General features: G+C 56.7%; 1 protein-coding gene across 1 annotated transcript in view; it reads right to left on the minus strand.

The window, feature by feature from the left end:
- ARHGEF17 (Rho guanine nucleotide exchange factor 17) overlaps nt 1–17,598 on the minus strand; it is a 222,470-nt gene that overhangs the window by 16,532 nt on the left and 188,340 nt on the right. Inside the window, exons 8-14 of the mRNA XM_074979935.1 lie at nt 16,960–17,069; nt 14,090–14,175; nt 10,620–10,738; nt 8,757–8,970; nt 8,038–8,111; nt 3,608–3,801; nt 974–1,224 (exon numbers count right to left, since the gene is read on the minus strand). Of these exons, the coding sequence (XP_074836036.1) occupies nt 974–1,224; nt 3,608–3,801; nt 8,038–8,111; nt 8,757–8,970; nt 10,620–10,738; nt 14,090–14,175; nt 16,960–17,069 (1,048 nt within the window). The remainder of the gene's footprint in view (nt 1–973; nt 1,225–3,607; nt 3,802–8,037; nt 8,112–8,756; nt 8,971–10,619; nt 10,739–14,089; nt 14,176–16,959; nt 17,070–17,598) is intronic.

The following is a 17,598-nucleotide window of genomic DNA, read 5'->3' on the forward strand; positions in this document are numbered from 1 at the left end:
GTTCCGGTGGCTAAGTCAAACATTTAAAAGTTAGCACATGCCCATCCTGTGCACAGAATAAGGCCGGACAATGGTTACCACATAACAAAGAGGGCACCCCAAGAAGGAGTGTATCTGTGTCAGTATCTACAAACAGCAACGAAGGGTCCTGTGGCACCTTATAGACTAACAGGAAAGTTTTGAGCATGAGCTTTCATGAGCAAAGATTCGTCTGATGAAGTGAGTCTGTGCTCACGAAAGCTCATGCTCAAAACTTTTCTGTTAGTCTATAAGGTGCCACAGGACCCTTCGTTGCTGTTACAGATCCAGACTAACACGCCTACCCCTCCGATAAGTATCTACAAACTCACATTGCATTAATGTGTCATAGTGTATCTAGTACATTAGTACAAGGTAAGTTTGTAGATGCTGATATAGATACGTTGCCTCTCAGGGGTGTCCTCTTTTGTGACAGGTCAAATACGGTAACCCTAATCCTACAGAAAAAATAACACGTGACCACCTAATTCAAGACTGTAGCATCATGCATAGGCACAAAGTGGCAGAATAAGTCCAGCCTCTCTGAACTAGCCAGGGCTTGAGTTTGGAGCCTTAATGACGACCTTCTAACATCATTTTCTTGTCTGTCATGTCCTTGATTCTGTTTTTAAAAGAAAAAAAGTGAAAAACAAATTCTATTATTGCAAAACGATTTCCTTGAGCACCACGAGCCAGCGAAGGGATATGGCGGTTTGATGGTTTGTGTCTCAGCCAAAGCTGAATGGATTTTCATGGGACAAAGAAAAGACATCTCTCTAGCCTGATGGCTTTGCCCTTAACGAATATCAAAGGCCGGATGCAATGAATGATGGTGTGAGAGCATCTCTAAGAAAAAGTCACAAGGATCCTTTAGAATGGAGAGAATTAGGGTCACTACCAGCTCCCCAGTAATAGCAGAGCTCAGTCTTCAGTGTCCTAGGATTTGGTGACTCACTTCCAAAGCTGGAGGAGATGGTGGAGTGGCTGGCCTGGCTCTGGAGGGTGCCCGACGGGCTTGGGGAAGACTCGTCGTCTGTATCGTCACTGTCAAAAGGCATCAGTTCCCTGTTGGCGCTGTCCATGGGCTCAGAGAGCTCTATTGAGGAGCCAGAGATGGAGATGTGCAGGCACTGCTGGGGCCCAGAGTCGTCCAGCGCTGAAGGAGCTGGCTCAGAGGTTGGACTCACCAGGGACTCGGGACGCTCCCTGTTAGTAGAGTGATAAATTGATATAAAACCAGGAGTGTATTCACTGGAAGGGCATGGCTACATCTCCGTTACTAACTCATCTGGTGCACTGGGACAGCCAGTGCCTCAGTTTCCCCATCTTTAAAATGGGGATAAAAGGACTAACCTGCCTAAGAGGTGCTGCTGTGAGGTTAAATCCCAAGCACTATTTACTAGATGCTGAATAACACAGAAAAGCTACACTGGAACTTTAATATCAACTGATGTCTGCGATCTCCCTTTGCCTGGAAAGTCAGATGTTGTATTGCCTTGAGTCAGACACTGCCAGGGCTTACAAATATTACGACTCTCTGAAAGAGACTCGAAGTAGTAGGTCTGTACAGTATGGTCCTCTAGATTTACAGGGAGATACTTCCAGGATGTGGACCAGAACTGGGTACATCTACACTGCAATCAAACACCCCTGGCCAACTCATGCTGGTTGATCTGGGCTCATGGGGCTGGGGCCCCAGCAGAGATGTCTGGGTGTGAGCTGGAGTCTGGGCACCAGGACCCCGATTGATCATGTGACTGTCTCACTGCTCGGATGCACTTATCCTCCCAGCGCCCCCGTCAGGTAGCACAGTGCTAGTGCCCCACTGCGCAGCTGGGGAACCAGGGCACAGACCACTATGCCCACACCCCCTTGGCTAGCCCCCCCACAGACCTCTGTGCCCAGCACCCCCCACAGACCCCTATCCCCAGCACCCCTCAGCTAATCCCTCACAGACCCCTACCCCCAGCTCCCCCAGCTAACCCCTCACAGACCACATCCCAAGCACTCCCCAGCTAACCCCCTCAGACCCCTAACCCCAGCACCCCTCAGCTAACCCCTCACAGACCCCTATGCCCAGCACCCCTCAGCTAACCCCCCCACAGACCCCTATCCCCAGCACCCCCCAGCTAACCCCCCACAGACCCATATCCCCAGCACCCCTCAGCTAACCCTCCACATACCCCTATCCCCAGCACCCCACAGCTAACCCCCCACAGACCCCTATCCCCAGCACCCCTCAGCTAACTCCCCACAGACCCCTAGGCCCAACATTCCCCAGCTAACCCCCCACATACCCCTATCCCCAGCACCCCCCAGCTAACCCCCACAGACCCCTATTCCCAGCACCCCTCAGCTAGCCCCCCCAGACTTCTGTGCCCAGCACCCCCAGCTAACCCCCCACAGACCCCTATCCCCAGCACCCCCAGCTAACCCCCACAGACCCGCTATCCCCAGCACCCCCCAGCTAACCCACTCACAGATCCCTATCCCCAGCTCCCCTCAGCTAACCCCCCACAGACCCCTATCCCCAGCACCCCTAGCTAACCCCCACAGACCCCCTATCCCAAGCACCCCTCAGCTAACCCCCCACAGACCCCTATCCCCAGCACCCCCCAGCTAACCCCCTCACAGATCCCTATCCCCAGTACCCCTCAGCTAATCCCCGACAGACCCCTATCCCCAGCACCCCCAGCACACCCCCACAGACCCTCTATCGCCAGCACCCCCTAGCTAACCCCCTCACAGATCCCTATCCCCAGCACCCCTCAGCTAACCCCCCACAGACCCCTATCCCCAGCTAACCCCCTCACAGACCCCTATCCCCAGTACCCCTCAGCTAATCCTCCATAGACCCCTATCCCCAGCACCCCCAGCACACCCCCACAGACCCTCTATCCCCAGCACCCCCTAGCTAACCCCCTCACAGATCCCTATCCCCAGCACCCCTCAGCTAACCCCCTCACAGATCCCTATCCCCAGCACCCATCAGCTAACCCCCGCCACAGACCCCCTATGTCCAGCACGCCTCAGCTAACCCCCCAAAGACCTCTACGCCCAGCACCCCACATCTAACTCCCCCCACAGATCCCTATGCCCAGTGCCACATGTCCAGGGACCCCTGCACAGTGTGGGGCCAGGAACCAGGACCCTGTGGCATGGGACAGGCAGGTGGGACCCTGAGGGGTGAGGCCAGGTGCAAGGCTCTGCTGCACAGGACTGGCAGCCAGGCTCCTACCCCACAGGGGTGGGCAGCAGGGACCCTGCGGTGGGGGACCAGGAGTGAAGCCCCAAGTAAAACCAGGGGATACTGGAGAATTCCCACTCCAGTTCCCACGTATAATACAAGCTGCCCAGCACTCTCCACCCCCCTCATTCAGTGCCCCCCCCAACCGCTGCACTCACAGGCCCCTCGTTTGGCAGAAGAGCTCCATTGGGGCTGCCCGACCCCCTGCAGCCGGCCCCACCCCTCGCCAGACCAGAGCAGCGTGCTTTGGATGGTTTCTAGCACCCAGCCGGGCCTCAGCTGCGTGCTCACTGGGCGGCGTGCGGCCCACGGGCTGTGAGCCACAGCGCTGGTGTCTCGTACCTGTAGCTCCTCTTGAGGCCCGGCACGGCGGCGATGCAGAGGATCCTGGCGGAGCACACGGCTATGCAGGCCTCCACCGTGGGCTCCTGCTTGATGCTGAGGAGGCAGACCTGCCCCACGTAGCCATCACTGTTACACACCCACACCTCGTAGGCATTCTCGGGGCTGCTGTGACTGGGAGAAGCACAAGAGAACTGGAAGGGGGCAAAAGACAAGGAAGTTTCAGGTCATTTTTTCATTGCACTGAAAGGACTTCACAATGAACATCTCAAAGCCGCCTGGCTCGGGGAGACGAGGCGGCGAGGAGGGCACAAAACATAGGAACAGACAGACTGGGTCAGACCAAAGGTCCATCCAGCCCAGTGTCCCATCTTCCAACAGTGGCCAATGCCAGGGGCCCAGGAGGAACGAAAAGAACAGGTCATCATCAACGTGATCCCTCCCGTCACCCATTCCCAGCTCCAGCAAACAGCGCTAGTGACTCCATCATCCCTGGCCAGTCTCTCTAACAGCCACGGATGTACCTACCCTCTATGAATATGTCTAGCTCTTTTTTCAACCTGTTCTTATCTTAAGCTTCAAAACCTCTTCTGGCAAGGAGCTCCGCCAGAAGATTGGGTGTTGTGTAAAGAAATACTTCCTTTGGTTTGTTTTAAATCTGCTGCCTATTAACTTCATTTGATGACCCCTAGTTCTTGTGTTGTGAGAGGTACATAATGTTTTCTTATTCACCTTTTTCACACCACTCCCGATTTTATACCTCTCTATCATATCCCTCTTCATCCTCGTTTTTTCCAAGCTGATTAGTCCCAATTGTATGAATCTCACCTCATATGGAAGCTGTTCCATATCCCTACCAATTTTGAATAGTAACAGAGAGGTAGCTGTGTTAGGCTGTACTCCAACAAAACAAAGCAGCAGAAATGTAGGACTTTAAAGACTAACAGTGTTTTATTCAGTGATGAGCTTTCATGGGACAGACCCACTTCATCAGATCAATTTCACTTCCAATACAGGCTGACATTTATAAGTACAGAGGACCACAAAGAAGAAAAAATTGTAATAAAAACTGACAAATCGAATAGGATTGAAGAAAGGGAGTGAGAGGTGGGGGATGTTAATTGTCCTGTCCGAGATAATTACGAGCATCAAAGGAAGGGAAGCAGTCCTTGTAATGCGTGAGGCAGTTGATGTCTCTGTTCACACCACGGTCGAATCTGAGTATGTGCTGTAACTCAGAAACCTATCGCTCTAATCTGTTGTTAAATTCTCTGTGTTCCACGACACAAATTTTCAGCTCTTTAACAGAGTTTCTGTTGCCCTTTTCTGCACCTTTTCCAATATATGTGTTTGTGAGATGGGGGAACCACCTTGTCACGCAGTATTCAAGATGCAGGTGCACCATGGATTGATACAGAGGCACTAAGATATTCTCTGTCTTTTTTTCTATCCCTTTCTTGATGATTCCTAACATTCTGCTTGCTTTTTTGCTGCACACTGAGTGGATGAGTTCAGGGAACTAGTCCCAGTGACTCCAAGATCTCTTTCTTGAATGGTTCATCTGCCAACTTGTTGCCGCATCCCTGCTGCTTTCGCGGGACTCCGAGGGAAGGCCGGTGGCTGCCGGCTCCTTCCCAGCTCCCAGGGGCTTGGCGGAGCCGGGAGGAACCGTCCCTCCCTGCACCCCCCATAACTCCCCGTCTCATATTTGGGACAGGAAGATATGGTCACCCTAGTTTTGTATCATCTGCAAACTTTGGCACTTGACTCTTTAATCCTTTTCCCGAGATCATTTCTGAGTATGCGGAATAGAACCGGTCCCAGCACAGACTCCTGGGGACACCACTATCCACCTCTCTCCATTCCGAAAACTGACTTGCTCATTCCTACACTTTGTCTGAGGAGGAGCTTTATCTCTTGGCTTGAATAAAAAAGGGTTCCTCTTCCCTAGCCCAGGTCATGCCAAACGATGCACAAGATGTCATCAGCGGCATGAAGCCTCTCTGGGTTGGAACACATGAACCGTTTAGCAGCTTGCTAAAATACTAGCCAGTGATTTAGGGCAGAAGGTGAGGAAGATTACCCCAGCCAATCCAAACTGTAGGGGAAATCAGAGCTGCACAATACAACCCCCTGATGGGATCTGGACCAGGGCCTGAGAGGTACCACCCCCGGCTCTCTTAGAAAAGTGTCCATCATCGTTGTCTCATCCAGAAGATGGTAGGACTGATTCTCAGCTGGTGTCAACTGATGGTGCACCTTTGACTTCAGTGTCTTTGACATCAGTGGAGCTCGGGCCATGCACACCAGCTGAGGGGCTGGCTGGGTCCCTGTGGCAGCACGGTGTCCCCAGGGCATGCTGCAGCTTTGGTCAGCCCTGGGGTGAGTGAAAGGGACCGGCTGCCCACAGCCCTTCCAGCAGCTCAGCTGTGGCTGGTGGAGCTCTGCTGAGCAAGCCCTGGTTTGGGTTAGGGGAGCAGCCAGGGTCACGGCCCAGCAGGAGACAGGCTAACTGCTACAGACACCGGTGTGCCTGCACCAGGCCCGAAGGAGTGAGAGAGACTAGATTCCCTTGTGCAACAGGTACCTGGGGCAACCCACAGCCTGTCCGTCTCCCAGTGCAGCGCCCCTTCCCAGTGCTGGCCCCCGGAGAACAGCGGAGGCAGGCAGACTGCTCAGTGTGGGGCAGTCGGTGACTAGCAGGGATCTCCCAGGCATGGACCCGGAGCTCTTTCCCTGCCGTCTCTCCTACGGAGCCACTCAGGGGACGTGGGGATTATGGGGATGGGTGGAGGATAAAGAGGGGGAACAAAGGGACCAGTTGAGAGGTGGAGAATGGGGAGCAGCTGGCTCTAGGCTGGGAAGGGGCACCCAGGAGTTCCCCCTGTTCCTGTGCACCAATATCCCCCACCCAAAGGCCCTGTCTTGAGCTCCTGCCCCCAGAGCTGTTCTGCTTCCCACGGATTGGGGCCACGTTCGTTTCACGGCCAGATCATTAGTATTGTTCAGGGACGTGTGGTCACGTGGCTCTGGGGCGCACAAGTACCCTCCCGCCCAGGGCAGGGAACCTTCCTCCAACAGCTCCTCAGTTTGAATCCAGGCCAGGAGCAGCCAAACGCTGTCAGGATCTCACGGCTGTCTGCTGGCCTGCGTGATGGGAGACGCTGGCTCCAGTACTCCGGGGCTGTGGTCTCCACATCCCTGCCTGGGGCTCTGCCACCACCAAAGAGGAGATGGGCCTTCCCCCCTCCCACGTTTTGCCTTGAGTCCTGCAAGTGTTCGGCTGGGAGCTCCCCCAGCCCTGCAGAGCACCTGGGGGTGTGGCACCTCGCTGCACTGATCTCCCACAGAGGCCAGTAAGGGAGGGTACAGCCGTCCCGAGCCAGGCAGACAGGCCTCCCCCCCCACACAGCGCACATAGCCACCGTGGGACCGAGGGCGTTAGAACCGCTGGCAGGGTGGCGCGGGCGGGCGGGCTTGGCCTGTTGCTGGCTGGGCTGCTCCTGCCCAGAGCGCACGGAGGGCTGTCGGACCAGCAGTAGGGTCCCATGAAGGATGGACGGTGACTGCTTCTCTGTAAGTGTGGTCAGCGCCTCCCTCCCCGGGGGCTGTGCTGGTCCCCAGAACAAGCAGCCTCAGGTGCGTGGGGGTGGGGGAAATAGGACGCACGCAAGCAGACAAACCCGACGCCCGGCTCAGGACACAGAGGCGTTCGGGATCTGGATCCAGGTTCACAGCTAGGCCTTCTGGGCCCAACCGGGAGCTCACTGAAGTCAGCTGGAGTCTTTCAATTCACTCCAAGGGCCTGTACCCGTAATGGGCCGCACCAGAACGCCCCATCTAAAGGGCCTCAGATTCTCAGCTCCAGGCTCCAGACCCTGGATGCTGAGATGTGGGGTTCAGTTCGGGCCCATCCAGGGGCGACTGGTGAAGAGAGATTGGGGGGAGGGGGCACCTGCCATGTGACCCTTACCCAGCCTGAGGAAGGGCTAGGACAACCCCCTCCCCCACAGTCCCCGCCCCCTACCCTTGCTCTGCCTCTGCCCCACCTCTTCCCCCCTCTCCCAAATGATGTGGCCTGGAGGACTAGCAGGGCCAGGGACGGTGACAGGGGTGAGGGGCTGCCTCCCACCGTGCTCAAGGGCAGCAATGGGGCAAGCAGGGCAAAGAGTCTTCAGCTTGCTCTGCTTCCTGACTGTGAGTGCAAGAAGGCTGGACCTCCACTGGAGGCGCCTGGCCCCCTGGCAGTCCCTCCGCTGCGTGCTGGGCCACTGGCATTTAGGAGCGTAGGTGACCCCCCCCCCCCCCCCCCGGGCCACCCCCACACGCTGCCCATGCGTCCACCCGTCAGGGCTACACCAGAGGGGTTGGAGAGGGCTCGGGAGCAAGGCAAAGGAATCTTTGGGTTTCACTATAAAAGGCCAATGTACCTGCATCCCGCTTCGCGTCTTCATGATGGGGATCGCCTTCAGGAATTCAGGGTCCAGGCAGTTTTTGTGGGAGGCTGGAGTTGGGAAAAGACAGACAAGGGAGGCCAGATCAGTGAAAGCCTGCAGACAGAGCAGCCCAGAGCAGACAGAGACAACAGCACCCACTGCTGAAATGCAGCCACCTGTGGGGAGGAGCGCTGCAGCTGCCTAACAGCACACAACAACACGGAGCAGTGTTTTTGTGCAGGAAGTGGAGCATACCGGGGTCAACCAAAACTGCAGATGAGACGCACAGCATGTCCGACATCCAATGGGAGTATGGCTGAATCCCACATCTTGGCAGGGAGTCAGACTGGAGGGCCATGTGGGCCTTTCTAAGCCTGCAGTTCTGTGATTCTAAGGCACAAAGGATAACACCCCTCCCCCCCGGGACCTTTCGATGGCTGGTCTGTTACATTTAGCACCTCCCCAGCACCACGCTGGGGATTTGATTCCGTGGACACACACCTGAGACATTATCAGTGGCACTTTCTGCACCAGCTGAGGTTTTCCTGGGCAGTTTCCCAGCCGCAAAGTGACCCTGCCAGCCCCTCCCCAGCAAAGCAGGGGTTGGTTCTCTGGGACTGAAGCCCGAAGCCAGCTCCCACTAGTAGCAGTGAACACCTGCCCAGGGCATCTCGTGGGGATCACATCAGGCCCCTGTTTGGGGAGCTAGTTACCCAGCTTCTTCTTGGTGTCCTCAAAGGCCTGCTCAAAGCTGTGCCGCGCATCGGGGTTGGGGAACTCGAAGATGAAGGACTCGGTACCATCGGCTTTGGTGGTGGTGAGCTCCACTTTGTTGGGAGGGAAGGACATGGCGAAGGAGAGCGACTGCTTCTCCGCCAGCTCCCGGTGGATGGCGGCCATCAGGTCTTTGATGACATCATCCAGGCTCTGTGGACGCACAAGAACCAGGGAGAGCGTTTGAATTCCGAGGGGAAGTGTGGCTCCCAGAGGAGATGTGGCCGTGTGGTTAAGGCGGTGGATGTAAAAAGTGGGTTAAACACCTTGTTCTGCCATAGACTTCCCATGATATCTTGCCTGTGGTACTTGGCTTTTCTGTGCCTCTGGACTCCCTGTGCGGAAGCAGGAAGATGGTGGCTCTCTCCTGTCCTGGTAGGGTGTGGCTCCCTCGGTCAGGGATTGGCTCTCACTGCTCTTATGTACAGCAGAATGCAGGCCCAATTTGGACTGGAGCCTCTATGTACCACTACCGTGACACAGATCATGGACACAGGACCGGATGGGATCTCGAATCAAGTCCCCTGTTATGGCAGACAAACCCACCGCAATTCTAATCCCCACCGTCATCCTGAGCACTAACCTGCAAAGGAAAAACACAAGCGGGGCTTCTGACCCCCTTTTTTTTTTTGGCTTCTCTATAATGCTTATAATAAGGCTCAAAGGGCTTTACTCTGTAAACCAACTGTTCTGCTTGTTTCTTTACTTCGGCGATAGCACCCTGGTTTTGGTAAGTCTTGGAGAACCAGGAAAACAGAAGCAGGAATTTTTCAAACCACTAACAGGGGGACGGGATGGGGGTGCGCTGTTGGATCTTCAGCAGTGGGGGCTTTTCGCTCCACTCTTCGTCAGGTGGTGAGGTTCAAGGGACGGTCAGTAACAAAAATCCCACAAAAAGGGCCAGATCCCTGGCTGGTGTAAATCAGTGTTGTTCTATGAAAATTGGTGGAAATGCACTGATTCCTTCCCCACCTCTGCTGTTGAGATTTCATGCCAGGCCCTGCTTCTTCTCCACTCGGTGGTAGGGAGAATGGAGCAGACAAGATTTTAGCTTCTCGTCTCACAAAAGAAACAAGAAAAAAATATCTACCAGGATGGTGACAGCGCCCACTCTCCGCTGGCCACCCTGTTGGATCCAATAGACCCAATTAAAGCCGTCTAGGCAGCTCTACGTGGGCTGGTGTCTGTTCGCTCCTGGGAGGTCAGGCTGCGCACAATGTTCAATGAGATTATAGGTTACAGCCTTCGCCCCTCGCTTGCATGGACGTACCGCGCTCTGGGAGTATTCCTAATACCATCAGTGGGAACACGCAGACAGCACGGGGAGAGATCTGACTGGACAAGCCCAACGATCCCTACTGGCTTTTAAATCAGAATCCTGCCTGGTCCCTTTCCTGTGCCTCCAGGCCTGGGATAGCCCCCAGGCTGCAGGTGCACACAGGGCAGAGGGAGCGAGGGACTCCCTGTAATCACAAGCACTGCCTGTCAAGTGCAGCTGAGGGAGGAGGCTGCAGCACTTGGCCAAGCAGCTGCCGGGGTGGGCTGGGAGCTCAGTGCAGCGTGGCCTGCAGCCAGGGGAGATGGGGAGAGCCCATGTAGGGGGACCGGGTCAGGCTCTCCGCTGAGCAGCTCACTGGGAAATGCTGGGTGTGATTCTGTCCCAGCCAGGAACAATATTTCCAAGGGCTGGTTGTCCCCAGCCTGGCTGGCCCTGTGCTGGCCGGACAGGGCTGACTCCACTGTGGTGGGTGACCACAGAGCCCCCAGGCCCTGGCTGTCTCTGCAAGGCACCCTGCCCTCACCTGGTGGGGGAAGCTGAGGGTCTCGGAGAGCTTGCTAACTTGGCCCAGCGTGCTCAGGTCCTCATCCAGGCGGCAGATCGTCTTCTGGATGCTCTCGCGGTTGGTGGACTGGGAGGCCCCTGTGTGGCAAACAGAACAGTGGGGGCTGAATCGGGGGAGGATGGGTCACAGTACTCCTCCGGCTCTACGTTTCACTTCACCCCTTTCCCCCCCGGATTCTCTCCTGCCACACACAAGCTGAGCCTGACTCACCCCACCTCCCGCCCTGTTCTCCAGCTGCTGGTGCTGTGAGGGTCAGATGGGCAGGAGACCCTCTCCCCGACTCACGGCGAGGCTCCTGAGAGCTGTACAGCTGACCTTAGACTTGTCTGGCCACTGGGTGCAGCTTCTTTCTTTGGCTGTCCTGAGCCCTGGCTGCATCTCTGCCCAGCCACGAGCATAACTGTGACAGGGCAGCTGCCCCTGCCTCCCTTCTAGGGATCTACTGGGGTTGCCTTCCTCTGCAGGGCTGAGACCAGGACACATGCAGAGGTTGAGCTGCCTGCTGTGCTAAGTGGGTGAAATTCATCCCCAAGCAAAGGCCCTTTCAGGTCCATGTTGAGACCACTGGCATACCCAGGAGCTGGGGAAAGCATTCCTGGATCGCTAACACTGCCAGGTCCCGGGGCTTGTTCTGCCTGCCAGCTGATGGGGCACATGCCCTGGGCTGGCCTGCATGTGGGTGAATGTAACCCAGACAGGCTAGGCCATCGCTGCTCATGGATGCCCCATTCTGGGGCACTCTGGGGCTGTGAAGCCCCCTGGCATCAGACCGCCCAATGCCACCCTGCCCTCCACTTCTCCCACGTTTAGCGTCTGCTCACAGCACCCAGCTGGCTCTGCTCAGCGCGAGGGCTGGGCTCCCATGCATAACGCCATTTCCACACGACAGAGTCCCTTCTCTATAGCAGGGCCCACGGCTCAGTGAGTCATCCCCCAGACAGCCAGACAGCCTCCTCCGGCTGCCCAGAACTGGCTCACAGCACTACTTCCCAGAGGCTGGAGCTTGGGCTTCCTGAGCGAAACTGACGTGGGCACCGGTCTCCCTCTGGTGCCAAGGGATAAATGTATTTACACCATAAGGGGCCTTGGCCGAGGGAGAGCCAGTCGCTCCCCCAACCCTCCCTCCCAGACTCACTAGGACCATGGCAGGTGGGAATCAGTTATGCCTGGGAAGCAGCTCCACTTCCAACCTGGAGTCTGGGCTGGGGAACAGACCCTGGCAGTGTCCTGCTGCGTTACTGGGCTGGGCACTGGTGAAAGCGCTGGGGCTCTGTGACACAAACAGATTATTCTCCAAAGTGTTGTAGGGGACACGGGGTCAGATTCTAGGCCCTGCTATGGCCCTTTCCTGCCACTCCCCTTCCTGCCCCTTGGACACCTCTCTCTCTATCCCCCAGGCCTGGGCGAGGACGGCAGCAGCTGGAGAGCTACGTGCTCTGGCTGTGCGGGCTTGCAGAGTGGCCTGTGGAGAGCACAGAGTTAAAGCAGCTGCCAGAGGCTGCATCAGAGGTGTCCCCTTTGGCCTCCCTTGGCCTGGCCTCAGCCTCCTGGCAGACCCTGGCCCCAAAGTTTTTCCTTTATTCCTGCTCTCCCTAGAAGAGGCCCACTTTGGAACCCAGTGCGGACTCCCTGCACCAGCCTGTGCAGGCTGGGTCGGAGGATGAGAGCTATGGACCCCGACACAGGCACGAATCACAGAAATCAGCAATGGCAAAGCCTTGGTAGAGCACCTCTGTCCTCTCATACAGACAAGCTGCGTCTACACGTGCACGCTACTTCGAAGTAGCGGCACCAACTTCGAAATAGCGCCTGTCGCGTCTACACGCGTCGGGTGCTATTTCGAAGTTAACTTCGACGTTAGGCGGCGAGACGTCGAAGTCGCTAACCTCATGAGGAGATAGGAATAGCGCCCTACGAACGTCGAAGTAGGGACCGTGTAGATGATCCGTGTCCCGCAACGTCGAAATTGCTGGGTCCTCCATGGCGGCCATCAGCTGGGGGGTTGAGAGATGCTCTCTCTCCAGCCCCTGCGGGCTCTATGGTCACCGTGGGCAGCAGCCCTTAGCCCAGGGCTTCTGGCTGCTTCTGCGGCAGCTGGGGATCTATGCTGCAGGCACAGGGTCTGCAACCAGTTGTCAGCTCTGTGTATCTTGTGCTGTTTAGTGCAACTGTGTCTGGGAGGGGCCCTTTAAGGGAGCGGCTGCCGGTTAAGTCCGCCCTGTGACCCTGTCTGCAGCTGTGCCTGGCATCCCTATTTCGATGTGTGCTACTTTGACGTGTAGACGTTCCCTCGCTGCGCCTATTTCAATGTTGGGCTGAGCAACGTCGAAGTTGAACATCGACGTTGCCGGCCCTGGAGGACGTGTAGACGTTATTCATCGAAATAGACTATTTCGATGTCGCAACATCGAAATAAGCTATTTTGACGTTGGCTTCACGTGTAGACGTAGCCACACTGCCCACACTAGTCTCTCACATGGGCTTCTGTGAGATGCAGGGATGCGGCACCGGTCTATTTTCTCCTGCCTTCTGCAGTCTGGTACCAATGGTGCTGTTAGTAGGTGTGTCTCTGTCGCTAGGGAACAGATACAGTAACAGGCCTGGCGTTGCTAGGCTGCAAACCACAGCTGCTGGGAACCCCACAGCAACAGAACTCTGCTCCGACTGCCTTAGAAGCACTGGTATTTGCCACCTGAGCTAAAGAAGACTCTCCACTAGCTGCTGGCAGGAGAGGGCTTATGACACACAGCCAAGAAGTTCTGAGTCGAACCAGCGGAGCGCAGTGGTTGCACACAGGCAGCCAGTATTTAAGTCAGGCCAGGTCTGCACTAGATATTGAAGTCGATTGCATATATGCAGCAACTGCGTAGCTAGAAGCCACTTTTCTGCCCATCGACTCACCTGGCCGTCTTCACCGAGGGAAGCCGACGCAAGAAACTCTCCTGTCGACCTCCCTTACTCCTCGTGATATTAAGGAGTTCAGAGGTCGACTGCTGACCCCAGACCATTTGATTTCCCACGTCCCTACCAGGCATGTGAAATGAAACCCCCAAAGATGGACCCTGACCAGGTTGATCTTGCTGCGTCATGAAGACGCACCTTCAGTAACTGAGTGAGTCATTGCCTACAGATCCCTGTGAGCATACTGCAGGAGGTTTGGGTGCTGTAGCATGCTTGGCAGACACAAGGATCTTTCTCAGCTCTTGAAAAGTTTGTGCTATTAAAGAGCGGCGGAGCACAGAGAGGTGCCCCTCAGCCAGCATAACAGGCAGGTTACTCGGGAAGGTGGCACGGTGCATGCACTGCAGGGCACAGACTGTCTTATCTTTTGTCTCCGCAACACCAAAAAGCATTCCAGGGCTTTGGTCCTGACCGGGGTATCCGGGCATGTTGTCACAGAGATGATGGCTCATAATGTCCCTACAGACCTTTCACAACGTCTACATCCTCCAGGGGCAGTTTCCAGAGCAGCTTGTACTTGCTGGCTGTGTCTATCACGCTGGCGGCCGTGTAACTGGGGAAGAGAAAGACAGGAATGAAGCCCCAGACCGCAGTTTGGAAAGCGACCACGAGGTGGCGAGGGTGGCAAGTCGTAGGGAGCTGTGCTTAACACAGGAACGGATCCTGGGCCTAAAAATGGCCCCAGCTGGGCTGACCCTGCAGGGTGGCCCCAGAGTGGGTCATACTCAGAACTTGGGGAAGTTTGGGTCACACCCGTCCTGCTCACAGGAGCACAGGGCGCAGGCCTGGCACACTGGGGCATGCAGGCATTTGGCGTCGCCTCAGCTTAGAGGGGGAACAAGGCTGGCTTGGCTTTAGCATTTGGGGAGAGGGGGAAATCCCAGCTGACTTATCCCTCAGCCCTGCTCATACCCCATATGTCCCACCAGAGCAGAGTTCGACACACTTTAAGATGGCAGAGCACCCAGTGAACCAAAGCTGCCACTTCTCTTTCCCAGCCCTGTGGGACATTCTGGATGGGTGCAGACCCTCTCTGTGGCCAAAGGGACAGATGTGTGTGTGTGTGTGTGTGTGTGTGTGTAGGAGTTGGGGGAGCAAAGGGACAAAGAGAAGTGAAGCTGCAGGGAACCAGAGGGAAGGAAGAGAAATTGACATCCCTGGTGACCAATCCTGCAGGGCACTGATATGAAGTCTGTGAATCTGATTCACCCCTACAGACGCTGGGTGCACACGCAGGGAAGGGGGCTGCAGTAGTCCCAGGGGATTTGCTCTGGGACTCTGCTGGGGGACTCCAAAGGATGCACCCCCCCACCACATGCAGGCTGACCAGAATCACTAGAACTGGAAGGGACCACAAGAGGTCATCAGGTCCAGCCCCCTGCCCTCATGGCAGGACCAAGCACCTTCTAGATCAGCCGTGTTAGATATTTACCCAACCTGCTCTTAAATATCGCCAGTGAGGAAGATCGCACAACCTCCCTGCGCAATTTATTCCAGTCTTCAACCACCCTGAGAGGAAGTTTTTCCTACTGTCCGAATGCCTGGGTCTCACTCAGCCCCTCTCCCTCCACCCTGGCCACCTGGGCTGAGCCACTCTACTCCTGCCCTGGGCAAACCTGCCACTGCTAAAGGAATGGGTGTCGTGATAGGGCTCAGCCCCTTGCAGGACCGGGCCCATCCTGTATGTTTAGGCACAGTCTGTGTCGGGGGAGTGTGTGTGAGGTGGACTTGCCCTGTTCCAAACAAATCTGTGTGTGAGGGGGGAGGGAGCTGGAGGCAGCAAGGGGCTCAGACGACTTTGGACAGAACCTGGGGCCCCATTTGGCCCCACTGGAGCCAACGGTCTGGCACGGGCACCCACAGAACACAGCCCCTGGGGAAGTCCTCACTGGGGCCCATCAGGGTTCAGATTCTTGTAAAGAGTCCAAGCAGGGTCAGAACCGGCCCAGGGGATCAGACACTGCGCAGATCCCAGGTGCTGCCCCACAGAGCCTGCCAATCGGGGAGGTGCCTACCCACTGTCTGACGGGATCAGCACAATTCCCAAGCCACAAGATGGCGGGGCGGTGGTGGTGGGGACCGGTTGGTTCCTCCCCAAACCCCACAGGCCCATCTCACCTCGTCCTGGGGGACATTTGCTTTGGATCCCTGGATTCAGAACCGTGAGAAATGGGACCGTCTGCATGGGCAGCAGAGTGGCCAGAACCTCACAGGGCTTAGGTCATGTCCCCGCTCCCCTGGGCTTGGGTCACGTCCCCACTCCCCTGGGCTTGGGTCTTATCCCTGCTCCCCTGGGCTTGGGTCATGTCCCCGCTCCCCTGGGCTTGGGTCTCATCCCTGCTCCCCTGGGCTTGGGCCTTGTCGCCGCTCCCCTGGGCTTGGGTCACGTCCCCACTCCCCTGGGCTTGAGTCTTATCCCTGCTCCCCTGGGCTTGGGTCATGTCCCCGCTCCCCTGGGCTTGGGTCATGTCCCCGCTCCCCTGGGCTTGGGTCTTATCCCTGCTCCCCTGGGCTTGGGCCTTGTCGCCGCTCCCCTGGGCTTGGGTCATGTCCCCGCTCCCCTGGTCTTGGGTCATGTCCCTGCTCCCCTGGGCTTGGGTCATGTCCCCGCTCCCCTGGGCTTGGGTCTCGTCCCCGCTCCCCTGGGCTTGGGTCTCATCCCCGCTCCCCTGGGCTTGGGTCTCATCCCCGCTCCCCTGGGCTTGGGTCATGTCCCCGCTCCCCTGGGCTTGGGTCTTATCCCTGCTCCCCTGGGCTTGGGTCATGTCCCCGCTCCCCTGGGCTTGGGTCATGTCCCCGCTCCCCTGGGCTTGGGTCTCGTCCCCGCTCCCCTGGGCTTGGGTCATGTCCCCGCTCCCCTGGGCTTGGGTCTCATCCCTGCTCCCCTGGGCTTGGGCCTTGTCGCCGCTCCCCTGGGCTTGGGTCACGTCCCCGCTCCCCTGGGCTTGGGTCTCGTCCCCGCTCCCCTGGGCTTGGGTCTCGTCCCTGCTCCCCTGGGCTTGGGCCTTGTCGCCGCTCCCCTGGGCTTGGGTCACGTCCCCACTCCCCTGGGCTTGGGTCACATCCACACTCCCCTGGGCTTGGGCCTTGTCCCTGCTCCCCAGGGCTTGGGTCACACCCCTGCTCCCCTGGGCTTGGGCCTTGTCTCTGTTCCCTTGGGCTTGGGCCTGGGCGGATGACTCTGTAATCCAAGTGCAGTTCAAACTGCTCAGGGATGGCTGGGGTGGGGCGAAAGCAGCTGTCTCTGGGTGTGTGCATGTGGCCCTCTCACCGTGCATCAAACAGGGGCACCCAGTGAGCCCTGACCCGTCCCCAGGCTGATCACTGCTTTACTCACAGGCTCATGGAGCTGCGACGCAGAGACCCCGACTTGCGTTTCAAGGTGGTGCAAATGAGCAGGTCCGTGAAGAGGAAGAGCGAGCGTTCCTTCTTCCCACCCACCGCCTTCTGCAGGGCAACAAGCGGGGGTTAACTCTTTCACTCCCCAACCCCCAGTGATCACAACACAACCCCCCAAAACCAGCCAATCAACCAACACAACAGCAGGTTTACAGGCAAAACAGATTCTGGCTAATACGGAAGTGCCTGGTGTTTCTGTCTCTCCAGAAAACCCCTGGCTGCAGGAGTACAGGCTAGACACACTTTTAGATGGCAAGCCAAGTGGAGATTTGTTGGCCTGACAAGACAATATGGTTGCCCCAATATATTTTTTTTGGCAGCCGAGCTCACATGTAAAATTCAGTGATGACGGAACAATTCTTGAGCTTGCTTTCTGCTTAACCGTTATTTCTGGCACAGCATCCAGTGCCAGTAGCAGCTGGAGGAAGCATGTCTGGACCTGGTGAGCGTTTATTAATAAAGAGACACCTTTTGTAGGCAGTAGACGGATGCTGCTTTGTATCCTATGCCTGTGATGTTTCCTGAAGTCTGGGCTGGGCCGACCTGAGTAGAAAACTCTTCAGTGCACTGGCTGATC

Source organism: Carettochelys insculpta, chromosome 1 (assembly GCF_033958435.1).
Source record: "Carettochelys insculpta isolate YL-2023 chromosome 1, ASM3395843v1, whole genome shotgun sequence".
Lineage (NCBI taxonomy): Eukaryota > Metazoa > Chordata > Testudines > Carettochelyidae > Carettochelys > Carettochelys insculpta.